The sequence below is a fragment of the Podarcis filfolensis genome (genome assembly GCF_964270895.1).
Source record: "Podarcis filfolensis genome assembly, chromosome: 6".
Taxonomy (NCBI): domain Eukaryota; kingdom Metazoa; phylum Chordata; class Lepidosauria; order Squamata; family Lacertidae; genus Podarcis; species Podarcis filfolensis.
Window position 1 is genome coordinate 77782787 of NC_139609.1, and position 20049 is coordinate 77802835.

General features: G+C 43.9%; 1 protein-coding gene and 1 long non-coding RNA gene across 2 annotated transcripts in view; one reads left to right on the top strand and one right to left on the bottom strand.

Moving 5' to 3' along the window:
- HNF4A (hepatocyte nuclear factor 4 alpha) overlaps nucleotides 1–11903 on the bottom strand; it is a 63093-nt gene extending 51190 nt beyond the window's left edge. The window contains exon 1 of the mRNA XM_083618868.1: nucleotides 11773–11903. Within this exon, the coding sequence (XP_083474994.1) occupies nucleotides 11773–11821 (49 nt within the window). The 5' untranslated portion in view covers nucleotides 11822–11903. The remainder of the gene's footprint in view (nucleotides 1–11772) is intronic.
- Nucleotides 11904–14516: 2613 nt separating this feature from the next.
- LOC310764920 lies at nucleotides 14517–16727 on the top strand. The gene is made up of 2 exons (XR_014549359.1): nucleotides 14517–14718; nucleotides 16493–16727. It is a non-coding gene; the product is annotated as an uncharacterized lncRNA (long non-coding RNA).
- The last annotated feature ends 3322 nt before the right edge of the window (nucleotides 16728–20049 follow it).

The following is a 20049-nucleotide window of genomic DNA, read 5'->3' on the forward strand; positions in this document are numbered from 1 at the left end:
TGAGTAGAATGTGTCCTTTTACTTAAAATGCATCTCTGAGTTATTTGTGGGGCATAGGAATCCGTTCATTTCCCCCCCCCCAAATAAATATAGTCTGGCCCCCCACAAGGTCTGAGGGACAGAGGACCAGCCCCCTGCTGAAAAAGTTTGCTGACCTCTAGTCTACTCCAAATGACAGCCAATGCCATGGGATATATTTGCTGCGGTAAGAGATTGCAGCTACACCCAACAAGACATGCAAGGCACTCAGACATGACACGTGCTCACAAATCTCTTGTCGTGGAGGTATAATTTTCCAAAGACTGTAAGCAGAAGTTGGTGACTGATTAGCAAACACACATGGAGTCAGTCTTGGGAGGAAGGAGGCCGGTAGGCCCCAGCCGACAGTCTCCATTAGGAGCTTGGGGCTTTGAGCCATAAACCCGGTGAACCAATCTGTGGCGGGTGTCATTTATGTGTCGGCAAACACTCTTAGCGAGGTCTAGTTATTGATTTGGACAGTATAAAAAGGCTGTTGTGCCACTTGTTCAGGTTTGCGCAGGTTTTATGACTCTTGTTCTGAGGAGTGTCAATCTGTTTGGTTTTGCCTTATTCCCTCAGGTCTCTTGTTGACATTGGCTGAGCTAAGTGGTGTGTATCCATGCCACTCCAGGAAGCCAAATGTTTGGCTGCCTTGTGCTCTGCCTCTGCTTCTCCATCCTCCTAATTCCTTGGAGGTTACCTACTGTGTGACACACCCAATCCCCAACCTCAGGTTTTCTGGGCGGAAGGTGGGTGAAAGGTACATTTTTCTTCAGAGGATGAAATGGTTACTCATTCTAGGCATTCAATCAATGATAACTGATCAATGGAAGAAACAGAGGCTTTATTAGACCCGGGTCATGGAACATCAGGATGGCAAAATCCCGGGAGAGAAGGAAGGTCAGCAGCAGCTGTGAGCCAAAAGAAGGAAGGAGAGAAGCAAGGCAAGGCAGAGACTAGGGAGGGGAGCATTTACTCACAGATTTTTCTGATCTGTGAATAGCATGACTACTTTTTAGTAGTTTCTCAGGATTTGAGCGTCTGTGAGCAGGGTAAAATATTCGCCCATTTGGAGAGATGGCAGAGGGCATTGCCCTCACTCTGAACTGGCTTCATGGTGTCATAAAGTCAAATCTGTTTGATTCAAGTAGGTAGTTGTGTTGGTCTGCCGTAGTTAAAATAAATTAAATTGATTCTAGTTAAAGACTCTTCCTAAAAACCTAAAAACTCCCTAAAAAGAATCAAGTCTTCAAAAAAGTTATATGATCTAAGAAAGTCTTTAAAAGAAGCCTTCCAAAAGAGTTTAAAAATTATAATGTAGCACCTTAGAGACCAACTGAGTAGTTTTAGGTATGAGCTTTCGTGTGCATGCTGAAGAGCCTTTTTAACTATCTTCTAAAAGAATTGTTTTAATCAAATCTGTTTGGTTATGTGATGTCGCTACAGCAAAAGAACTGCACTGATTGGTAAACAAAGAGACAAAGAGTGAAGAGAGGCGAAAAAGGAAAAAGGGAGGGGATGAGAAGTGACATCAAGGCATATTTTGGAACCCCTGAGAACCCACATTTTCACATGTGAACATACAGTACAGTCCTAGCAGAGACTGAGTAAAGAGAAAACAGTGCTGGACAAGACCAGGATCAGCAAAAGCATCTCCTCATTACTCAGAAAGAACAACCCTGATGTGAACACTTTTTGTTGATGCTAGACCTTGCAAGATGACCTGCTATGGTCTGCTGATACTGCACAAGAGGCTTCTTTTACTGGTCTGACTAGCTACCCTGCAGAACTTGGCGAAGGGGCACTGCACAGAGTGACTTCTTCCCTGGCCTTCCTCCAGTTTCACGTTAAAGTGATTCAAACCCTAACAGAATGGCTGTTTTGCTGGGAATCTTAGGTGAGATACCGATATAGTGGAAGTTGCCCCCAGTTCCAGTCACCACACAGAGGCAGCTTAAGTTCCCAAATAGTTTACTGCTGCAGAAGAACAGGCTTCAGTATTCCAGTTCTGGATGTTGATATATACAAACAGCTTGTAGGCTTTGGAGATACAGATATATGTATATACAAGTACAAAACATTTCATAGAATCTTAGAGTTGGAAGGGACACTAAGGGTTATCTAGTCCAGGGGTCAGCAACCTAAGGCCCATGGGCCAGAAGCAGCCCGCAGAGGTCATTTGATCAGCCAACGAGCCACCTCCGAATCGAGCTGCCAGCTCTCGCGCTGCACTAAACCGGCACAGCGCAGCGCAGGGATTCACTCCCGTGGCGCCGAAAAGCGCATCTGTGCGCTTGATCATCTTGGTTGCCCTCCTCTGCACACGTTCCAGCTTGTCAACATCCATCTTAAATTGTGGTGCCCAGAACTCGACACAGTATTCCAATTGTGGTCTGACTACGGCAGAATACAGTGGTACTATTACTCTATTACTTCCCTTGATCCTGGACACTATACTTCTGTTGATGCAGCCTAGAACAGCATTAGCTTTTTTTGCTGCTGCATCACACTGTTGACTCATGTTAAGCTTGTGGTCCACCAAGACCCCTAGATCCTTTTCACATGTACTGCAAGTAAGTCAGTTGGAAGGGACCCTGTTGCTCCAGCAATTCAAGACGCAACACACACTTCAACTCATGGATTGACCCTAACACATAGACAAAGAACCTGGCACACTAATGAGCTGAAGTGCCTTCATCACTTATATAGTCGGCACTGGCTGTTGCCCCATAGCAACTGGCTTGGCTCACATGCACCTGTTGGCTCCTCTCATACATGGGACCATTTGTGCTCATGAAGGAAATCAACCCTTTCCTCCATGTCCAGTTCCTTCAGGAGTCAGCAAACCTTTTAAGCAGGGAGGCGGTCCACTGTCCCTCAGACCTTGTGGGGGGCCGGACTATATTTTGAAAAAAAGAAGTACAAATTCTATGTCCTGCAAATAACCCAGAGATGCTTTTTAAATAAAAGGACACATTCTACTCATGTAAAAACTCGCTGATTCCCGCACTGTCTGCGGGCCGGATTTAGAAGGCGATTGGGCCAGATTCGGCCCCCAGGCCTTAGTTTGCCTACCCATGCTCCAGTCTATTTGACAGCCCTTAGTGGTTTTTGCAATTATACAGATGAGCTCTTTCAACTGTCGATAAAGGGGACCTTTCTATGCCAGCTTCATCACTGTGCATCCAATTAGTTGTGCAAAAGAATTGGTATCTTGGATTAGGCTGGAGGTCCATGAAAACGCAGTGCCAGACAAGCTTGCAAGCAGGACAGAACAGATATAGCCATCTCCCATTACTGTCGCCAGCATCTCACACTCCGAGAAACAAGTTGGACCTGCGACAATTTGCTGTGGTGTTCAGTTCTTTGTTCATTGTGCCAACCCATCAGCCATGCCATCTGCAGGATACTCCGTTCTTTCCACCCTCCCTTCTAGTTATTCAACACTACTCAGTAAGCATTTGTTGGCCACTGAGCATGCTTAGTCCTCATTGACCTTTTTGGGACTAGCCCATCCTTTAAGGTTTCCCCGAAACCTGATGATACCTCTCTCTTGTGCTTGGATGGTGCTGTTTGGGCTACCTAAGGATCTGTATATGGAGATGAGTTTGCTATTAGCCTAAATCATGATACTATTTCTGAAGATGAGAGGCTCAGTTGTAGTGATCAAGACTTTGATAGGCATACCCTCTTTGAATTTGTCTCATCTGAGAGAATGACATACACAGCAATGGCCATAACATCATCCTAAAGTCTCACCAACAATACATCAAACAGGGAGATTTTGACATGAGGGAAGTGTTTTGAAACAAACTATATCCCATTTGGATTCTGATGTGGTACAGCCCTGTGAGAGGATTGTACCATGTAAAGGTAAAGGGACCCCTGACCATTAGGTCCAGTCATGACCGACTCTGGGATTGCGGCGCTCATCTCGCTTTATTGGCTGAGGGAGCCAGCATACAGTTTCTGGGTGATGTGGCTAGCATGACTAACCCGCTTCTAGCGAACCAGAGCAGCACACAGAATCGCCGTTTACCTTCTTGCTGGAGCGGTACCTATTTATCTACTTGCACTTTGTCGTGCTTTCGAACTGCTAGGTTGGCAGGAGCAGGGACCGAGCAATGGAAGCTCACCCTGTCATGGGATTTGAACCGCTGACCTTCTGATCGACAAGTCCTAGGCCACCCGCGTCCCATTTGTATCATGTGCACCACCATATATTTGAATGAGCAGAAATAGAAGTGAAATAATAAATGGGAGGGGGGACTGCAAAGAGAATTAACTACACAGTAAATACAAGTTTTCTGATATATGCCTTCCTCACTAAACATAGTACCTTAAAACTGCAGCAGCTCTTATAATTTCTTCGAGATACTGATCTTGCACACTTTATCGCTACACCAAGCTCTCTGTGCTTGGCAGATGCATTGTTGCTGCACTGATAAACATCTGCAATTAAGGATCAATTGTATCACTGGTTTTCAAAAGGACCCTTCCTAACAGGGTCACCATTTGTTTTGAAGTTCCCAAAATTACTGAGTACTATAAAGGAGCTATCCTTCCTGTGCCATTTGTGTATGTACCTGTGGATTAACCTGCAGCAGGCACTGTATAAGGACTTTATTGACAATCGCTGTGGGATTAACAGCGTTTACCCAGCGCTTGGGTTGTGGCAAGTGGGAAGGACATGTCTAATCCCCATCTCCTTGTGTTGCTTGCTCTCTTTCCCTGAAGCATGCAGATTACTGCTGAAAACCACACTGTGTGAGAGACGCTGAACACAACATGGTGGGATTTGTCCTCATTGTTTATGTCCCCCTCCACCCAAAGCATTTGAATCGCTTGCAAATCCTGTGATAGCCTTGCGAAACCCACAAGCAGCGATACACACACACACCTCACAACAAAAAAAGTTACTAGGCCAAGAACATTTTACTTTAGGATTTGCTCCTGGCAAACAAGTCAGGCAACTCTTTTGCCGCAAACAAACCAGCATCTCTCCTGGGTAGGGCAGTCATTTGATTACACCATTGCTTCCCCACACATCCATTTGAAAGTCAACTCACACTTGTTACTCTGCAGCAAAGCATGTTGAGCAATAAATGTGGTTTGAGTTGTGAGCTAGATACATGGCAAAGGCATCCTTTGACCCCTTTCATAATGGATCCAGTCAGTCCATGATCCCAGAATACCAACATAGTTGTGTGAATTAGCTGGGGATAGTGAGACAGCATCTTAAAAAGCAGAGACATCACCTTGCCAACAAAAGTCCGTATAGTTAAAGCTATGGTTTTCCCAGTAGTGATGTATGGAAGTGAGAGCTGGACCATAAAGAAGGCTGATCACCGAAGAATTGATGCTTTTGAATTATGGTGCTAGAGGAAACTCTTGAGAGTCCCATGGACTGCAAGAAGATCAAACCTCTCCATCTTAAGGAAATCAGCCCTAAAGGTTCACTGGAAGGACAGATCATGAAGCTGAGGCTCCAATACTTTGGCAACCTCACGGGAAGAGAAGACTCCCTGGAAAATACCCTGATGTTGGGAAAGATGGAGGGCACAAGGAGAAGGGGACAACAGAGGATGAGATGGTTGGACAGTGTTCTCGAGGCTACCAGCATGAGTTTGACTAAACTGCGGGAGGCAGTGAAAGACAGGAGGGCCTGGCGTGCTCTGGTCCATGGGGTCACGAAGAGTCAGACACGACTAAACAACTAAACAACAACAACAGAGAGTGAGAAAGGCAAAAGTGATTAACATATGATTCTGCCTTCAAAATATGAGAAGAGCTGAATCAGACCAAAGATGTATCTAGACCAACATCTGTTTTCTCATCGCGGCCAGTTAGATGCCTGTGAGAAGCTCACTTGCCCTCTTCCACTCTTTCTCCCCAGCAACAGGTAGTCTAAATCATACCCTCCTTGTCCATCAAGCTTGGTATTGCCATCTCCTCTGACTTGCAGTGACTCTTTGGGTTCATCTGATATTTTTTCAGCTGGAGTTGCTGAGGATTGAACTTGGGACCTTCTTGGTGAAAAACACGTGCTCTGCCACTGAGTTATTGCTCTTCTTCATATGGGTTTTAGGTGTTAATGTGGGTTTTATGGTCTGTTGCTGCTGCTGCTTTGCATCCTGGGGCAATTAGCAATGTCAGTCTTGCAGCTGCTCAGAAATTGGTTCCTCAATAGCATTCTGAAGAGTTCAGCCTGACATTAGCTCATGCAGAACAGAGAGGTTCCTTAATCCTTTTCCAAATTCCCCTTGATTTTAGGACTTATGGAGTCCCTGAATCCATCCTCTGTTTTCCTTCGTCTTATGTTTGGATAACTTTGTAACCTAGCTATTTAGAAGGACTGCCCTTCCCTTTGCCAACAGTCGGTTGCTCTTCTGCATTTGCTCCCATTTCCTCTTTGTTGTTTCCTCCCTCTAAATCTTTAGACTCTGCTAGACTTGGCAGGCTTTTTCTCGTGGCCAACATTTAAACAAGAAAAGTCTGGGGAGGAGAGCGCACCCTTTGTTTAATCACTTAAAACAGATGGGGAAGACGTGGCTGGCTGGTGGCGCGCAAAGCAGTCGTTCTTCCCCAATCCAGCAGATAGAAATGACAGCTGCCTCCTGAAGAGAGCATGTTTCCATCTGGGGTGGCAGCTAGATTCAGAACATGCACCTTAAACATACCCTCCAAGTGTCCTGATTTTCCAGGGACAGTCCCGGAATTACGAAAGCCATCCTGGCTTCTGATTTTACCCTGGAATGTCCCTATTTCCCCTGTCAGTGCTGCCACCGCCAAACTCATGGAAGATGTGCTTGTTCTGAACGGCAGCAGCAGTGAAGGAGCATCCCATTGCCTCTCCATGGCTGCTGCTGCTGCTGCTTCCAGTCTCCTCACTTCGGCAGCTTTTAGCAGCTGCTGGAGCACAGATGAGGAGGAGAAGAGGCTGCCACAGCCATTGCCCAGTCCTGTGTGCCCTGCCAGCTCTGAGGGGCAGACAGAGGTCAAGGCCGCCCAGGGCGGGAAGAAAGTGGGAGCAGAGTGGAGTGCAAGGAGGGGTTTTTTATGCTTTGTGCATCCCTTTCTAAAATTTATTTTTTGGTGTGTGCTTTTCTTTTCGTAAACCAAAGAATAAAATTAAATAAAATTGGGATTGAGGGATTTTCTCAGGACAGTGGAAGGTATATGTGGTGTGTCCCATTGGTGAAGTGGTGGTAGAAATGATCAGGGAACTGGGACAAAAAATGGGGGTGGGGTCGAGGAGCATCAGTTGGGTGGGGGGAATGAGAAATATTCCTATTTTCATCTGAGGAATTTTGGAGGGTATGACTTAAAGAGGTGTGCAGAATGCACGACTACAGCAGGTGCAATTTCCTCCCCCATGCAGTGCACTGAGTGAAAAATCCTCATGTGCAAAACCTTTCCCTTCCACGCACCCCCTAAAGCTACAGTAACTCAGCCCGACTTTGAGCCAGCTCTTTGCTCCATGGGCCACCCCTTTGCTCTCCTGCAATGCAGGTTTAGAGCCAGTTTGGAAACCGGTGATGATACCACTTAATAAATGGTGCTTCAGCCCCAGCAAATCATTTTTATGTTGGAAGCTGGTGGACAGCTGCTTCCTTTAATTCAAACAGAAGTGGACATGGTGACCTGACCATTTATTATTTCACAGATCATTCAGGTGTTTGCAGCAGCCACTGCCAAATGGACTTAAAAACAAGGCTGGTGCTCACTGTCAGAATGTGTCTATAACTGAGGATCCATTCCACTCATATAAAATGCATGCAATGTTAAAGTCCACAGGCCCTGACACGTTCAGTTGACAGAGACTTCCTGCTACTTGATGTAAAATTTCTCTACCTGGTCACCTAGATGCAATTAACCGCCTCTGTATTGGAGTCTGGTCTGTTAACCCCTTTTTGTCTTCACATCCTAATTTGAGGGAATCAACAGTAGCATACAGCTGACATTCAGTTGTTGCTGCTTTGTTATATTGGTAGCGTCTCATACATTTATTGGTTTTGCTAATTTAGTGAACGTTGCTCTAGCTTAACTTAAGCCCATTAATTTTGATGGTTCAACTGTGAGTAGAATTTAGATGGAGATTTGGTTTCTGTGCTGGGCAGGGAAGAAGGGGTTTCTCCTTCCCTCACTAGGGATGGATAAATCTGTCAGTTTTGGTTTCTCCCAATTTTTCATTTTTCCACTATTCAGTTCTTCACATTTCCACATCATGATGCAATTTTTAAACAATCATCCTGAAAATTAATCAGCTTTTTAGTGCACGCTTCTTTCAATATTCACTTTTTTAATGAAATGGTTCCTAATGCACATATTTTTGCCAGCATTTCCCTCTAATATACTACATTTTTAATGTTATTTTTCATTGTTGTTATATGTGCTTTTATGCAGTTTCCTTTAATCCGTGCATTTTTGTAAACATATGGTTGGAGAACTGCATTGAAAAATTCAAAAAGGTGTGAATTTTGAAGGAAAGATGCATTCCTGTTCACATATTGTTTGGGGACGTGCAAATTAGGTAGATTTCCATAAAAATGTGAACCAAACCTAATTTCTCTCCCAACCAGCATAAAAGAGCAGTGGAGTAGCAGAGGATGGACAGAATATTCCATCGCTCTTCCAACCAACCACTCAACTCACCTAAATGAAATTCATCTGGTGATCAGCCGAGTGGTTTAAAATAAGACCGACTCCTTATAGGCATCTTAACAGGCTGAATAAAGCAGTATTGCAAGTAAAAAATTCATAATTCAAACCTATGCTGAGTGATCAATGCAAGCTTTTGTCATAGCTAAGTATAACTGAAGATAAAATGCTTATGCATTAACAGAACATGGGGTTTATAGCACTAAATATCAGGAAGTCTCTCTGTATAGTACAGTGGTACCTCTGGATGCGAATGGGATCCATTCTGGAGCCCCGTTCGCATTCTGAGCACGCGTGTGCGGGTTGCGATTTACCGCTTCTGCGCATGCGCGTCACATCATTTTGAACGTATGCGCGAGCTGCGAAACCTGCAAGTAACCCGTTCCATTACTTCCGGGTCGCTGCAGAACACAACCTGAAAACGCTCAACCTGAAGCTACTTTAACCCGAGGTATGACTGCATATGCATTCACAAAATGCTGGGAATGACTTTGCCTGCAGGTTTGCCAGACCCTTTAACGTCTTTGAGTCCCTACACCTCTGTAACAAACCTGTTGAAATCTACAGCAGACAATCTACAGCAGACATGACCTTTTGAACCCATGGGAGGTGTGACTTTTTAATCTGCCTATGCTAACTTCCACCTGCGTTGCGCCAGACTGAGTTGGTTGTGTACATGCCATTGCTGATACCATCCTCTGAATTTGGTGGAAGTCAGATTTGGGTGCTGGGTTGCAGCCGTAGCTTTTCCAAGTGGTTGCAATCTGGTGTCAAAACTGAATCTGTGCTCTTAAGCATGCAATAAGCATGCGTATGATGACCAGCTTAACCTAGGGCAGCATGAGTGAAAGCGAGGGCTGGCTAACAAAACAAAACAAAAAAACCACAGCTGTTGCAGGAAAGCACGATCAAATTAATATGGATCAGGCAATGCCTATTGAAATAAGGTTTTTTTTTTTTGCATTGCACAGAACTTAGCCTGCAGCTGGAAGTCTGGATTCTTTAACTGTGGTCTGCTTACTCTACTGTTATGGTGAATTCAAAATAACACTCCATCCATGTTGAATCTTGTGTATATTTCTTTTAGCTCATCACAACAATCAGCCTTAAATCCTCAGAAAATGATCTTTAAAACTTTGGGAGCCAGTATGGTGTCCTGGAGAGTGCTGGACCGGAATTGGGGTGACCCAGGATCAAATCCATACCCACAAAGCTGGGTGACATTAATCCTATCACTGTAGCTTTACTTCATAAAGTTGCTGTGGAAATTAAAAAGGAGAGGGAAAAGAATCATGCATACTACCTTGACCTCCTTGAAGGAAAGATCATTACCAGCTTGTCATTATAAGAACTAGTGTGTAACTTAAAAATAAGTGCCTGGGTTTGCTTGTTTCCTCTTCCCTCCTCATCCTTTTTCCTTTTGTGTGGTGTCTTTTAGATTGTAAAACTTGTAAGCAGTAACTATTTTGTTTTCATTGATCTTATGTTAAGGTCACTACTCTGGGTGCTCTGTAGTTGAAGCGTTTCTATACTCAAGCCTGGAAATAAAGAAAAGTGTGCATCTGTGGGAAAACATGCAGGAGTCAATTCTGAAATACCTAGAGTTTTTTTCTGCACTTTTCCTTAAGAGATATTCTATGTTAGGGGTAGCCTGGCCAGGCGTCAGAGGCTTAGTTTCTCAGGCCCTCAAGTTTCAGGACCCAATGAACCAACTGCTCATTTGGGTGTGTTGAATTTTTCAACTTTCAAATTCCCCAAATGAGGGGCGCTAAAAAGTTGTAGCATGACTTGGGAATTCAAAAGATAATTTAGTTAAATTAATGTAGTTTAGTTATATTAAAATTTGACTAAAATTGCATAGAAATTGTTAAAAATGATTGTGAAGTACTCGCAGTTGTATTAGATTTTATTTCCTTATTTCTTTAGCATTACCTGACATTTTCAGAAGGTAAAACTTAAATTCTTTGTTTTCTGAAAGTAGCTTACGCGCTTCTTCATCAAACCTAGCATTTCCAAGCTAAATGCTGTCCAGCTACAAAAATGATATCAGATTTGAATTCCTCACACCCCAAACCGTATTTTTAAGACCAGTTTCAATCCATCTGATAAAAGGGATATTCACCTAGATTACGGTCTGGTATGTGCTGCAAACACAGGATGGTGTCTGCAGACATAGGAAAATATGCTGAGAGAATATTATGCATGTGTTGTATTTTAAACAAACCCATCAGCTCCACAACGTTGGTAGATGCTTTTCTAGCTCATGGATATATGATTGAGCCATAAATGGGAGTTTATATTTTATCACCTCTAAACATATTTTCCATACATACAAATACGGGGATCGCCAACTCAGTTCTGCAAAATGCAATTTGGGGGGGTGGGGACTTTGGCCCGAGGCCCTGAGAACACTTCATGCCCCTCCAGAAAGCATCCCTAACTGAAGATATCTACTGAAAGGTTTCAACCTTTATGCTGACAGAACTTACAAAGGAGTCTTAGAGCTATCTCACTAGATCCCTACAAAAAAACCAGCTGCCTCCCATTCATGAACTAAACTTGCGTCAACTAAGATATCTTTTGGCGTTACTATGTTCAGCCACTTTGCAAAGCTTTGTGAGCGATGGATCTGGGTCAAGTCCTTCTGTTTAGTATCAATTTCAACTCTTCCCTTGGAAACCTCAATTCTCTCTCACGCATCAGACTGCACAAAGAACGAGGAAAGAGCCTCTTTTTCCGGTTTGCACGTTAAAGGCTCTCCCAGGCCAGCCGTTTGAATCAGGGCATTTCAGCCTGAAAACTTTTGCTCACACACATAATCGAAGAGAGAGAGAGAGGGGTTGTTTTCTCTTTTTTAGGAAGGCTAACTTCTGCCTGAAGACGACACAATAACCTGAGGGGAAGCACGTTACAACGAAACACACCGCGTGGTTAAAGCGTTTAGGGGAGGGGGGGAATAAGGCTCCCCAGATCGACAATGTGTGACTGGCATGCCCTCATCATACACAACACTGCCCATAATGTCTCAGCTTCTCTTAACGCTCTCTCTCATCAGCAACAAGGAAAGAAGATGGTAACCTGCGTACTCACCATATGGCGCCTCCATCTTAGCACTTAGCTGTGCGATTACATTGACCATTTCTCATCAGTATAATTCTGGAGAAAACGGAGAAAGTGTAAAATTACAAGAAAAGCTGGGTGAAGGAGGCGGGCGGAAGGGTGAGCAAACCTGCCTCCTCTGTTATCTTATTGATTCGCTTAATCAGGCCTAATGTGGGTGGAGATGTTAAATAGTAACCAAGCTCATATGGAAACCAACCTGCAAGGTGCCGTCTGCCACGGTAGCTATAGTAACTGCTTCCAAGCTTGAAACTCAAACATGACTTTATGGCACACTTTTGGGACTCCTACCGACACCTAGTTTCAGGCCTTGGGTGACCCCATTGCCGGGCGATTGCTTTCCTTCTTATTCCTCCAAGACAAGAGGCTAAAGGGAAGTAGCCCCGGAGCCTGGCAAGGCAGAGAACTCTCCTTTGGGAGCTGTGAACTAGGGCAGTTTCACAGCTGCAGAGACACGGGGCATTTATTGCCCTCGCCAAGTAAACACGGAGAACAAAGGCTTTGTGTCTGTGCATGCACGCGCTTGAGGCCCTGCACGCCATCATTGTTGATGTGCCGTGCGTACATACCCAGGTGTACATTTGATTATATGTAAAAGCATAGAGGGTTGTGTATTAATTCATGGCAGCGTACATGTAGAATGTAAACAGAGAGATCTGGGTGTGTAGTAAATGTGTGTGGTTGAGGATAGGCATTTCTAAGGACTGGGGCTTATGTATAGGTGTATGTACATTCTATATATATTTATTTTAAAGTATATAGTGACCTTTACTCAGGCTCCCGAAGGAGTTTGCATCAAAACAGGATAATTTAAAAAATGCAAATGACACGCATGTACCAAATAATAATAATAATACCCCCCCCCAGTAAACTATAGCAGCAGGGGAAATAATTTAAACGCGAGAATAAAAATGTCTTTGCGTGGTGCCGAAAGGATAGCAAAGTTGGTGCCAAACAAATAAAACAAAATTAAAAACTCGTACAAAAGTTAAATCCCAAAGGAATGCCAAATGGTTAGGGCAGTCACAACTGTGGATTAGCTATGACCTGGGGATGCTTTTGCACTGACAGTTATACAAAGATTTACTGGTGGAACTCTGGATACACTCTTATTGTTGTATGTTCCATACTTGACAAGTCGTGTTCCTGGTGTTAAATTATTCCCACTGGAAGATTCAATTTCAGTATACTGCTTTTATTTTGGGGGGTGCATGAAAAATACGGCATAGATGACAATTTGTTCTCTCCTACAGGGCAAACAAGTTTGGTTTAAGGTGGCCATTTAGTGTGACACCAAAAAAGAGGAAATGCATCACACACACACCCAAAAATGACAAAGATTTGCATAAAATTTGTATATGCTGATCTATACAATGTGTATATAATAGGGGGGAGTGCCTGGCACTGCCTAGGAATGACTAGAAACCAAAAAAATTGTGATTTTTAAATGGATAGGGCAATTTATGAGTTTGAACCCATCACACCAAGCCTTGGGCAAAGTCATGCCAAAGTCATGTTTCGGTTCACCATCTTGATTCAAAATGGTGCCTTGCGTCCAAACATCAATGGAGACAGCTGTCCCCACCTCAGGAACCCTTCTGCTGAGTTTGACGACAATATCTCTGGAGGCAGCCGAACCTACGCCAAAGTCATGTTTCAGTTTGCCATCTTGATTCAAAATGGTACCCGACATCCAAATGTCAACAATGACTGCCACCCACAACTCATGCCGAGTATGGCGGCGATATCTTGTGAGGTGACAAAACTTTGCGAGAACAGACAGGCCATCAGGCGGACCACTTACCAAAATATATAGTAGATAAGAATTTGGAAATCATTACTACAAATCAAATATAAGTGCTATATACCGTATTTTTCGCCCTATAGGACGCACCGTCCCATAAGGCGCACCTAGTTTTTTTGGGGGGAAATAAAGGGGAAAAAATTATTCCCCCCCCAGGTGCGGGGCTGGGGCGGGGGAGGCCCGAGCTTCCCCCGACCCCAGCCCCCAAACAGGCAGCTCTCTGCAAGCCGTGGGAGCCCAGCGCTGGCTCCCGCTGCTTACTGAGAGGTCCGCGAAGCCTGGACGCGCTGATCTCAGCGCGCGCAGGCTTTGGCATGCAGGCAGCTCTCCGCAAGCAGCGGGAGCGCTCCCGCTGCTTGTGGAGAGGTCCGCGAAGCCTGGAGAGCGAGAGGGGTCGGTGCCCACCGACCCCTCTCGCTCTCCAGGCTTCAGCGAAAGCCTGCATTCGCCCCATAGGACGCACACACATTTCCCCTTCATTTTTGGAGGGGAAAAAGTGCGTCCTATAGGGCGAAAAATACGGTATCTTGTGAAAGTTGGGAAGTCTGTAACACATGTGCTGCATCCCTCCCCTCTGCCTCTGACCCTCCACCTGCATCCAGTACCTGTTGGGTTCCCTACAAGGGAATGTAGCCCTTTTGCTGAAAATGGTCCCCCTACGACATTTTTCATGGTGTGCCCTCCCTGGTATCAGTACAGATTATGGGTGGTCTTTAAATATTTTTAATAATAAACAAGCACATATATCAATTACTGCTGAGATAGAAACACAACAGTGAGGCCTGAGGAGATTATGATGATGCCTCCTCAGCTGTTGCTGTTGGTTGTGGACTACTTGTGACATCACAAAAGCCTGAGTGGATATAAAGGTGGGCCTGTTCCTCTACCCTAGCAGAACACAGCAGACAACAGCTGTGACCTTCAGCACTGCCTGGTATTCTTCCACTTGGAGAACAAGAAGTGGCAGATGGACAGAGGCAGTGGAATGCTATGGAGTGACAGAAAGGCAAGCTTACGTGCTGAGCAGGATCGTAGCTTGAAGATGGCTGATACCCACAATTGGAAGCTGGCTTATGTCTAGAAATGGACCTAGCAGAAGCTGGCAAATGTTGGTAGGTAGAAGCCGGTGGAGTTCACGTTAGCGAACCAGTGGGTGCCACAAGGTTGAAGCAGGCTGACGTTGTGGATGTAAGCTGGTTGACATTCATCTTTTGAAGCTGGTTGACAAGAAGCCGGTGGATATCTGTGGGGCGTAAATGTGAATGGAGAGTGAAAGATGAGTGAATATGTCCGTTGGCATTCTTCATGGATGTTGGCAGATGTCTGCTTGTGTATATGAATGGGAGGTTTCAAACGTGGTTCAGGCGAATGTAGGGGGAAAGTGGGGCACATTGATACACGGGGCACATTGATACGCTAACAATATTTCAATATCGAGATTTCTTTTAAAATAATTTTTATTAAGTACAAATTAGAAAACATACATATTTACAACAAAAGAAAATACAAAAGAAAAAGAAAATACATATAACCAAGGGGAAAAAAATAGAGAATACCGTATTTTTCGCACCATAGGACGCAGTTTTTCCGTCTTAAAAACTAAGGGGAAAAGTCTGTGCATCCTATGGAGCAAATGCAGGGGGGAGGCAAGCAGGAAAAGCCCCCAAGAGCCACACACAAGCTTCGCGCGGCTCTTACGGGCTTTTCCCCAGGAGGGAGAAGGGACTGACGCGGCCAGTCAGTCCCTTCTCCCTCCTCTAGAAAAGCCTTGTGCAATCTCTCCAGTCGTGGGAGGCTGCGCAAGGCTAAAGAGGAAGCCCGGGCAGCGAGCACGATCCATCCCGCTCGCTGCCCAGGCTTCCTCTTTAGCCGTGCGCGCCTCTCCAGCCGCGGAAGGCTACGCAAGGCTAAAGAGGAAGCCCGGGCAGCAAGTGCGATCCATCCCGCTCGCTGCCCGGGCTTCCTCTTTTGCCTAGCATGCCTCTCCAGCCGCGGGAGGCTGCACAAGGCTAAAGAAGCCAACTTTTTAAAAATCTCTCTATCTCTACCTCTTTTTCTTTTTTCATCCTTTCTCCACCCCCTTATTTTCCTCTGGATCAGTGTTTTTATCTAGATTAACGTTTTAGTTTGGAGGGGGGGGATATTATAAAAAAGGAAACTTTGCAGCTTTTATTTTAGTATACAATAAAAACAGATTAAACAAAACACAAGAGAAGGAACTAGCATAGAAGAAGAAGAGAAAAGAGAAAGAGGGAGGATACAAAGCCATTTACCAGAGGTAGATCTTAACCCTTGCCTCACTTGGGAGCTTCTCTGGGCAGGAATTCCCTCGGCTTAAGTGGGGTGAGGGAAGAGTGGCAGGTAGGGGGGTACCTACCTAGACAGTGAAGCCACATGTCTCTCCAATGAAAATTGGGAGTGGGCATTGTGTGAAGTGGCTGTGGATCTCCTGCCGCAGAAGTGTAGGACTGTATAGAGTTGGGAGGGCCACCCGAGGGTCATCTAGCCCAGCCCCCTTACAATGTAGGAATCACAGCTAAAGAACACCAGGCAGATAGTCCCCCAACCGCTGCTTAAAAGCCTCCAGTGGTGGAGACCCCCAACAACTTCCGAGGTCACAGAATTACAGGGTTGGAAGGGTACCCCAGGACTCATCTAGTCCAGCCCCGGTGGACAGCGGGCACGATCCATCCCATTGTGCAAGGCTAAAGATGCTGCTCAAGGCTAAAGAGGAAGCGCGCAGCCTGTCCATTGCTCTTTGGGGCCGGGGAGGGGGAGTAATATTTTTTCCCTTGATTTCCCCCTCTAAAAACTAGGTGCGTCCTGTAGTCCGGTGCGTCCAATAGAGCGAAAAATACGGTACTTTGTCTCTTTTCATATTTACAGTTATTTATACCTCTATAAAATGCTATTCACAATAAAGGAGTGAAATGAAAGATAAGATAGCAGAAAAAAGGAAAAAAGAACAAAGAAAAAATAAAGAAGTAAAATAAAAAGATCATAGGTGAAAACTTTTAAAAGTAGATAAGTATTCACTATACATAGCCATTTGCCATCTATATTTATATTAAATTGTATAATTTCATCTTGTCCTTATCTACCTTAAATAAAGTGTTGTTTTTTTAAAAAATGTTATTTGTGTCGCGACATCACTAAAACGTGTCTATACATGTGTGAGTACAACAGTTGTGACCGCGCCGACCGCCAGTTAGCCGTTGGCGTTTGACAAGAGTAGGTGTGTTTTCAGCGCAGCCAACAAAAAAAATTACGTGAAATGTAGAGTGTTCCAACGCTGTTTTACGTTGTTTAGTTAAGATTTAAAAATACCAAAGGTAAGTTATTCCACTCTGTAATCAGGATTACACGTGATTTTTAAATAAATTCAGTGGATTTATTAATAATTGTTAGTTTTTTTGAAAATGTCCGTTGGGACACTTTGATACACTAAGACACGGGGCACATTAATACATATAAAAGTGCCCCGCTAGTATACAATAGTACCCCAATATACAAGTTTGCATGAAATCTCTAAACCCATTTAATTTGAAAAGAAAAAAACTGTTGTTTACTACGTGGCCAAAGTCATTTCTAAATATAATATGACCGATTATCAAATGTCATATCTCAGGAAAAAACCAGGATTTTGTATGTTTGTCTTCCCCATTGTAGAAGATAAGGCAAGCGTTGATTTCAAGGATGTTGTTTTGCGGTTGCCAAAACCAAATTTCCCAAAGGGCAAATCTGGAACATCATCTCTTTATACTTTTTCTATTGACTTAAGTGGATATAATAATGTGCAACAGAAGCTAAAGGTTAAGTAATTATCTTATTTTTTAATAAGTATTTTGTTTAAATTACTATTTTTTGACTACCTAATGTAAGTTCTTATACTTTTTAAGTTTTTCCAAAGTTTGTTTTTAATGGATAGGTGTTTGAGGAAAGATTAATATGTTTTGATGTTTTGTTAAGAAAACCTGCCATAAAGTCTATGATACGTGTGAAACACTCTTAGTTTGGATACGTAATTTAGATTTTAAATAACAAATTGTAAGGCTGATTATGATCTCTCACAATAAACATTGTTTTTTCATTAAATTTTTGCAAATAATTACCATGCTCATACAATTTACACTTTGTATCAAAGTGCCCCGTAGGTGGGGCAGAATGATACAACCCCCCCTCCTTTTTTTTTTTTTTTACAGAAGTTCATTATATTCTCATTATCTTCTAACTTTAATGGTTCTTTTGATTGCTATTATAATATTGATTACCATATTTTTCGCCCTATAGGACGCACTTTTCCCCCTCCAAAAATGAAGGGGAAATCTGTGTGCGTCCTATGGGGCGAATGCAGGCTTTCGCTGAAGCTTGAAGAGCGAGAGGGGTCGGAGCGCACCGACCCCTCTCGCTCTCCAGGCTTCAGGAAGCTATCAGCAAGCCTGGGGAGCCCGCGGGAGTTCCCACAAGGCTCCCTAGGCTGCGGATAGCAGCCTGCTTGCCCGGAGCGCGGGGCGCACTGAAGCAGAGCGCCCCGCACTTCAAGAAGCTATCCGCAGCCTGGGGAGCCCTGCAGGAGTTCCCGCAGGGCTCCCTAGGCTGCGGATAGCAGCCTGCTTGCCCAGAGCGCCCCGTGCTTCGGGCAGATATCTGCAGCCTAGGGAGCCCTGCGGGAGTTCCCGCGGCTGGGGGGGGATAATTTTTCCCCCTTTATTTCCCCCCCAAAAAACTAGGTGTGTCCTATGGGCCGGTGCGTCCTATAGGGCAAAAAATACGGTAGTTATGGCATGCATCAAGCAAAAAAAATTATTATTTGACTCATTTTTGTTACATAAAATATGAGATTGAATTTTTCTGTATCAATCTGCCCCACTTCCCCCTATGTGAAAGTGATGTGTGAAAGGAAACCGGTGGATATTTTTGAATAGATGACACCTGTGGAAGTTGCCAGGTAGAAGCTGGTGGAGGTGACTGGGTGATGCTGTCAGATACCCCTCATTTTGTGTTTTGCTGCCAGAGATGTCTGAAGTCAGTGAAGCTTTCTCAAGACCACACATAAAAACACTGCAGAGAATCACAGGGCTTTCTGAAGTGAGAGAGGCTTTCATTCTTCTAAGTACAGCTACCTGTACTGTCCATTCTTCAAGAACAGATAACGGAAGGTCAAATATATAAGTTTATGGGGTGACCCCCCCATTAGTACACATGAAGCATGGGCTGCAAATATTATTAATAATAAACTAACGGCTGAGGTGCCCCCCAGTTGTCAGGCCTAGGGAGGCTGCACTGATGCCTCCCTAGCTGTTGCCATTAGCAACAGGCTGCCTCTGATGTCACAAACGGACATGACAGTTGAGGAGAAAGGCAGTTGTTAGGCAAAGCAGGAAGGATGGCAAGAGCCCCAGTAGAAGGGAAATCTGGAAACAGGAAGAAATCCCAACGAAAGAAGAATGGAGAATGAAGTTGATGGAATACGCAGAATTAGACAAGCTAACGGGGAGAATTCGGAACCGGCGAGACCAGAGATTTACCGAAGACTGGAACAAATTTACAGAGTATATTAAGAATATATGTGAAGGTCAATTAACGTTTGTAGGTTTTCAAGAAGCTCTGTGATAATAATGGAAAGAAATCTTGTTTTAGAATAATTGTTAAGATTAATTTGGTTAAAAAAACAAAACAATATAGACGCAAGAAATGTGAATAATTGTGAAAACATGAAAATTTCCAGATAGACTGAAGGAAGTCTGAAAGTGGAAAGATTAGATTTGGATGTATAATTCAAATGGAATGTTGTTTTTTTCAATTATTATTTATTGTTAAATTTGAAAATTTTATAAATTTTTTTTTAAAAAAAAAAGTAGAAGGGAAATCAGGTTTGGCGCCTTCCTGTCTACTTGAGTTGCCAACTTTTTGCTCTCTCTAGACTCCTGTGCCTGTCACACCTACATAGCTGTAAAAAATTAAACAAGCCCTAATTTTTGTCACTGAGAATGCCCCCTATCCCAAATAAACATCTTAGGACCCCATGGGTTTTAAAAGTTATATTTTAGTTAAAAGAAGCCTGCTGGGTCTTGTAAGGTGTTCACTTCAGGATCAATGTGAACTTTTATTGATGTATTTAATATCATAATCTAATACAGATCTGGTTTGTAGAGCCAAAAAGTGTTCACACACACACACACACCGACAATTGGTTCCACAGTCAAACTGCTCTCAACATCAATAAGTGTCTCCTAATGTTGAACCCAAATCTACCCTCCTGTAACTAAAGCCCATTAGCTCTAGTCACACTTTTTGTGTTGGATCTTGTCTATGCAACAGCTCTTTGAATACAATCAAGTCCACCACTCCACATAGGACTTGCTTTTTATATACCCCTGGCCATCTTCGTTGCCATCCTCTGAACGCTTTCCAATTTGTCAATGTCATTTTTGCCCAGAACT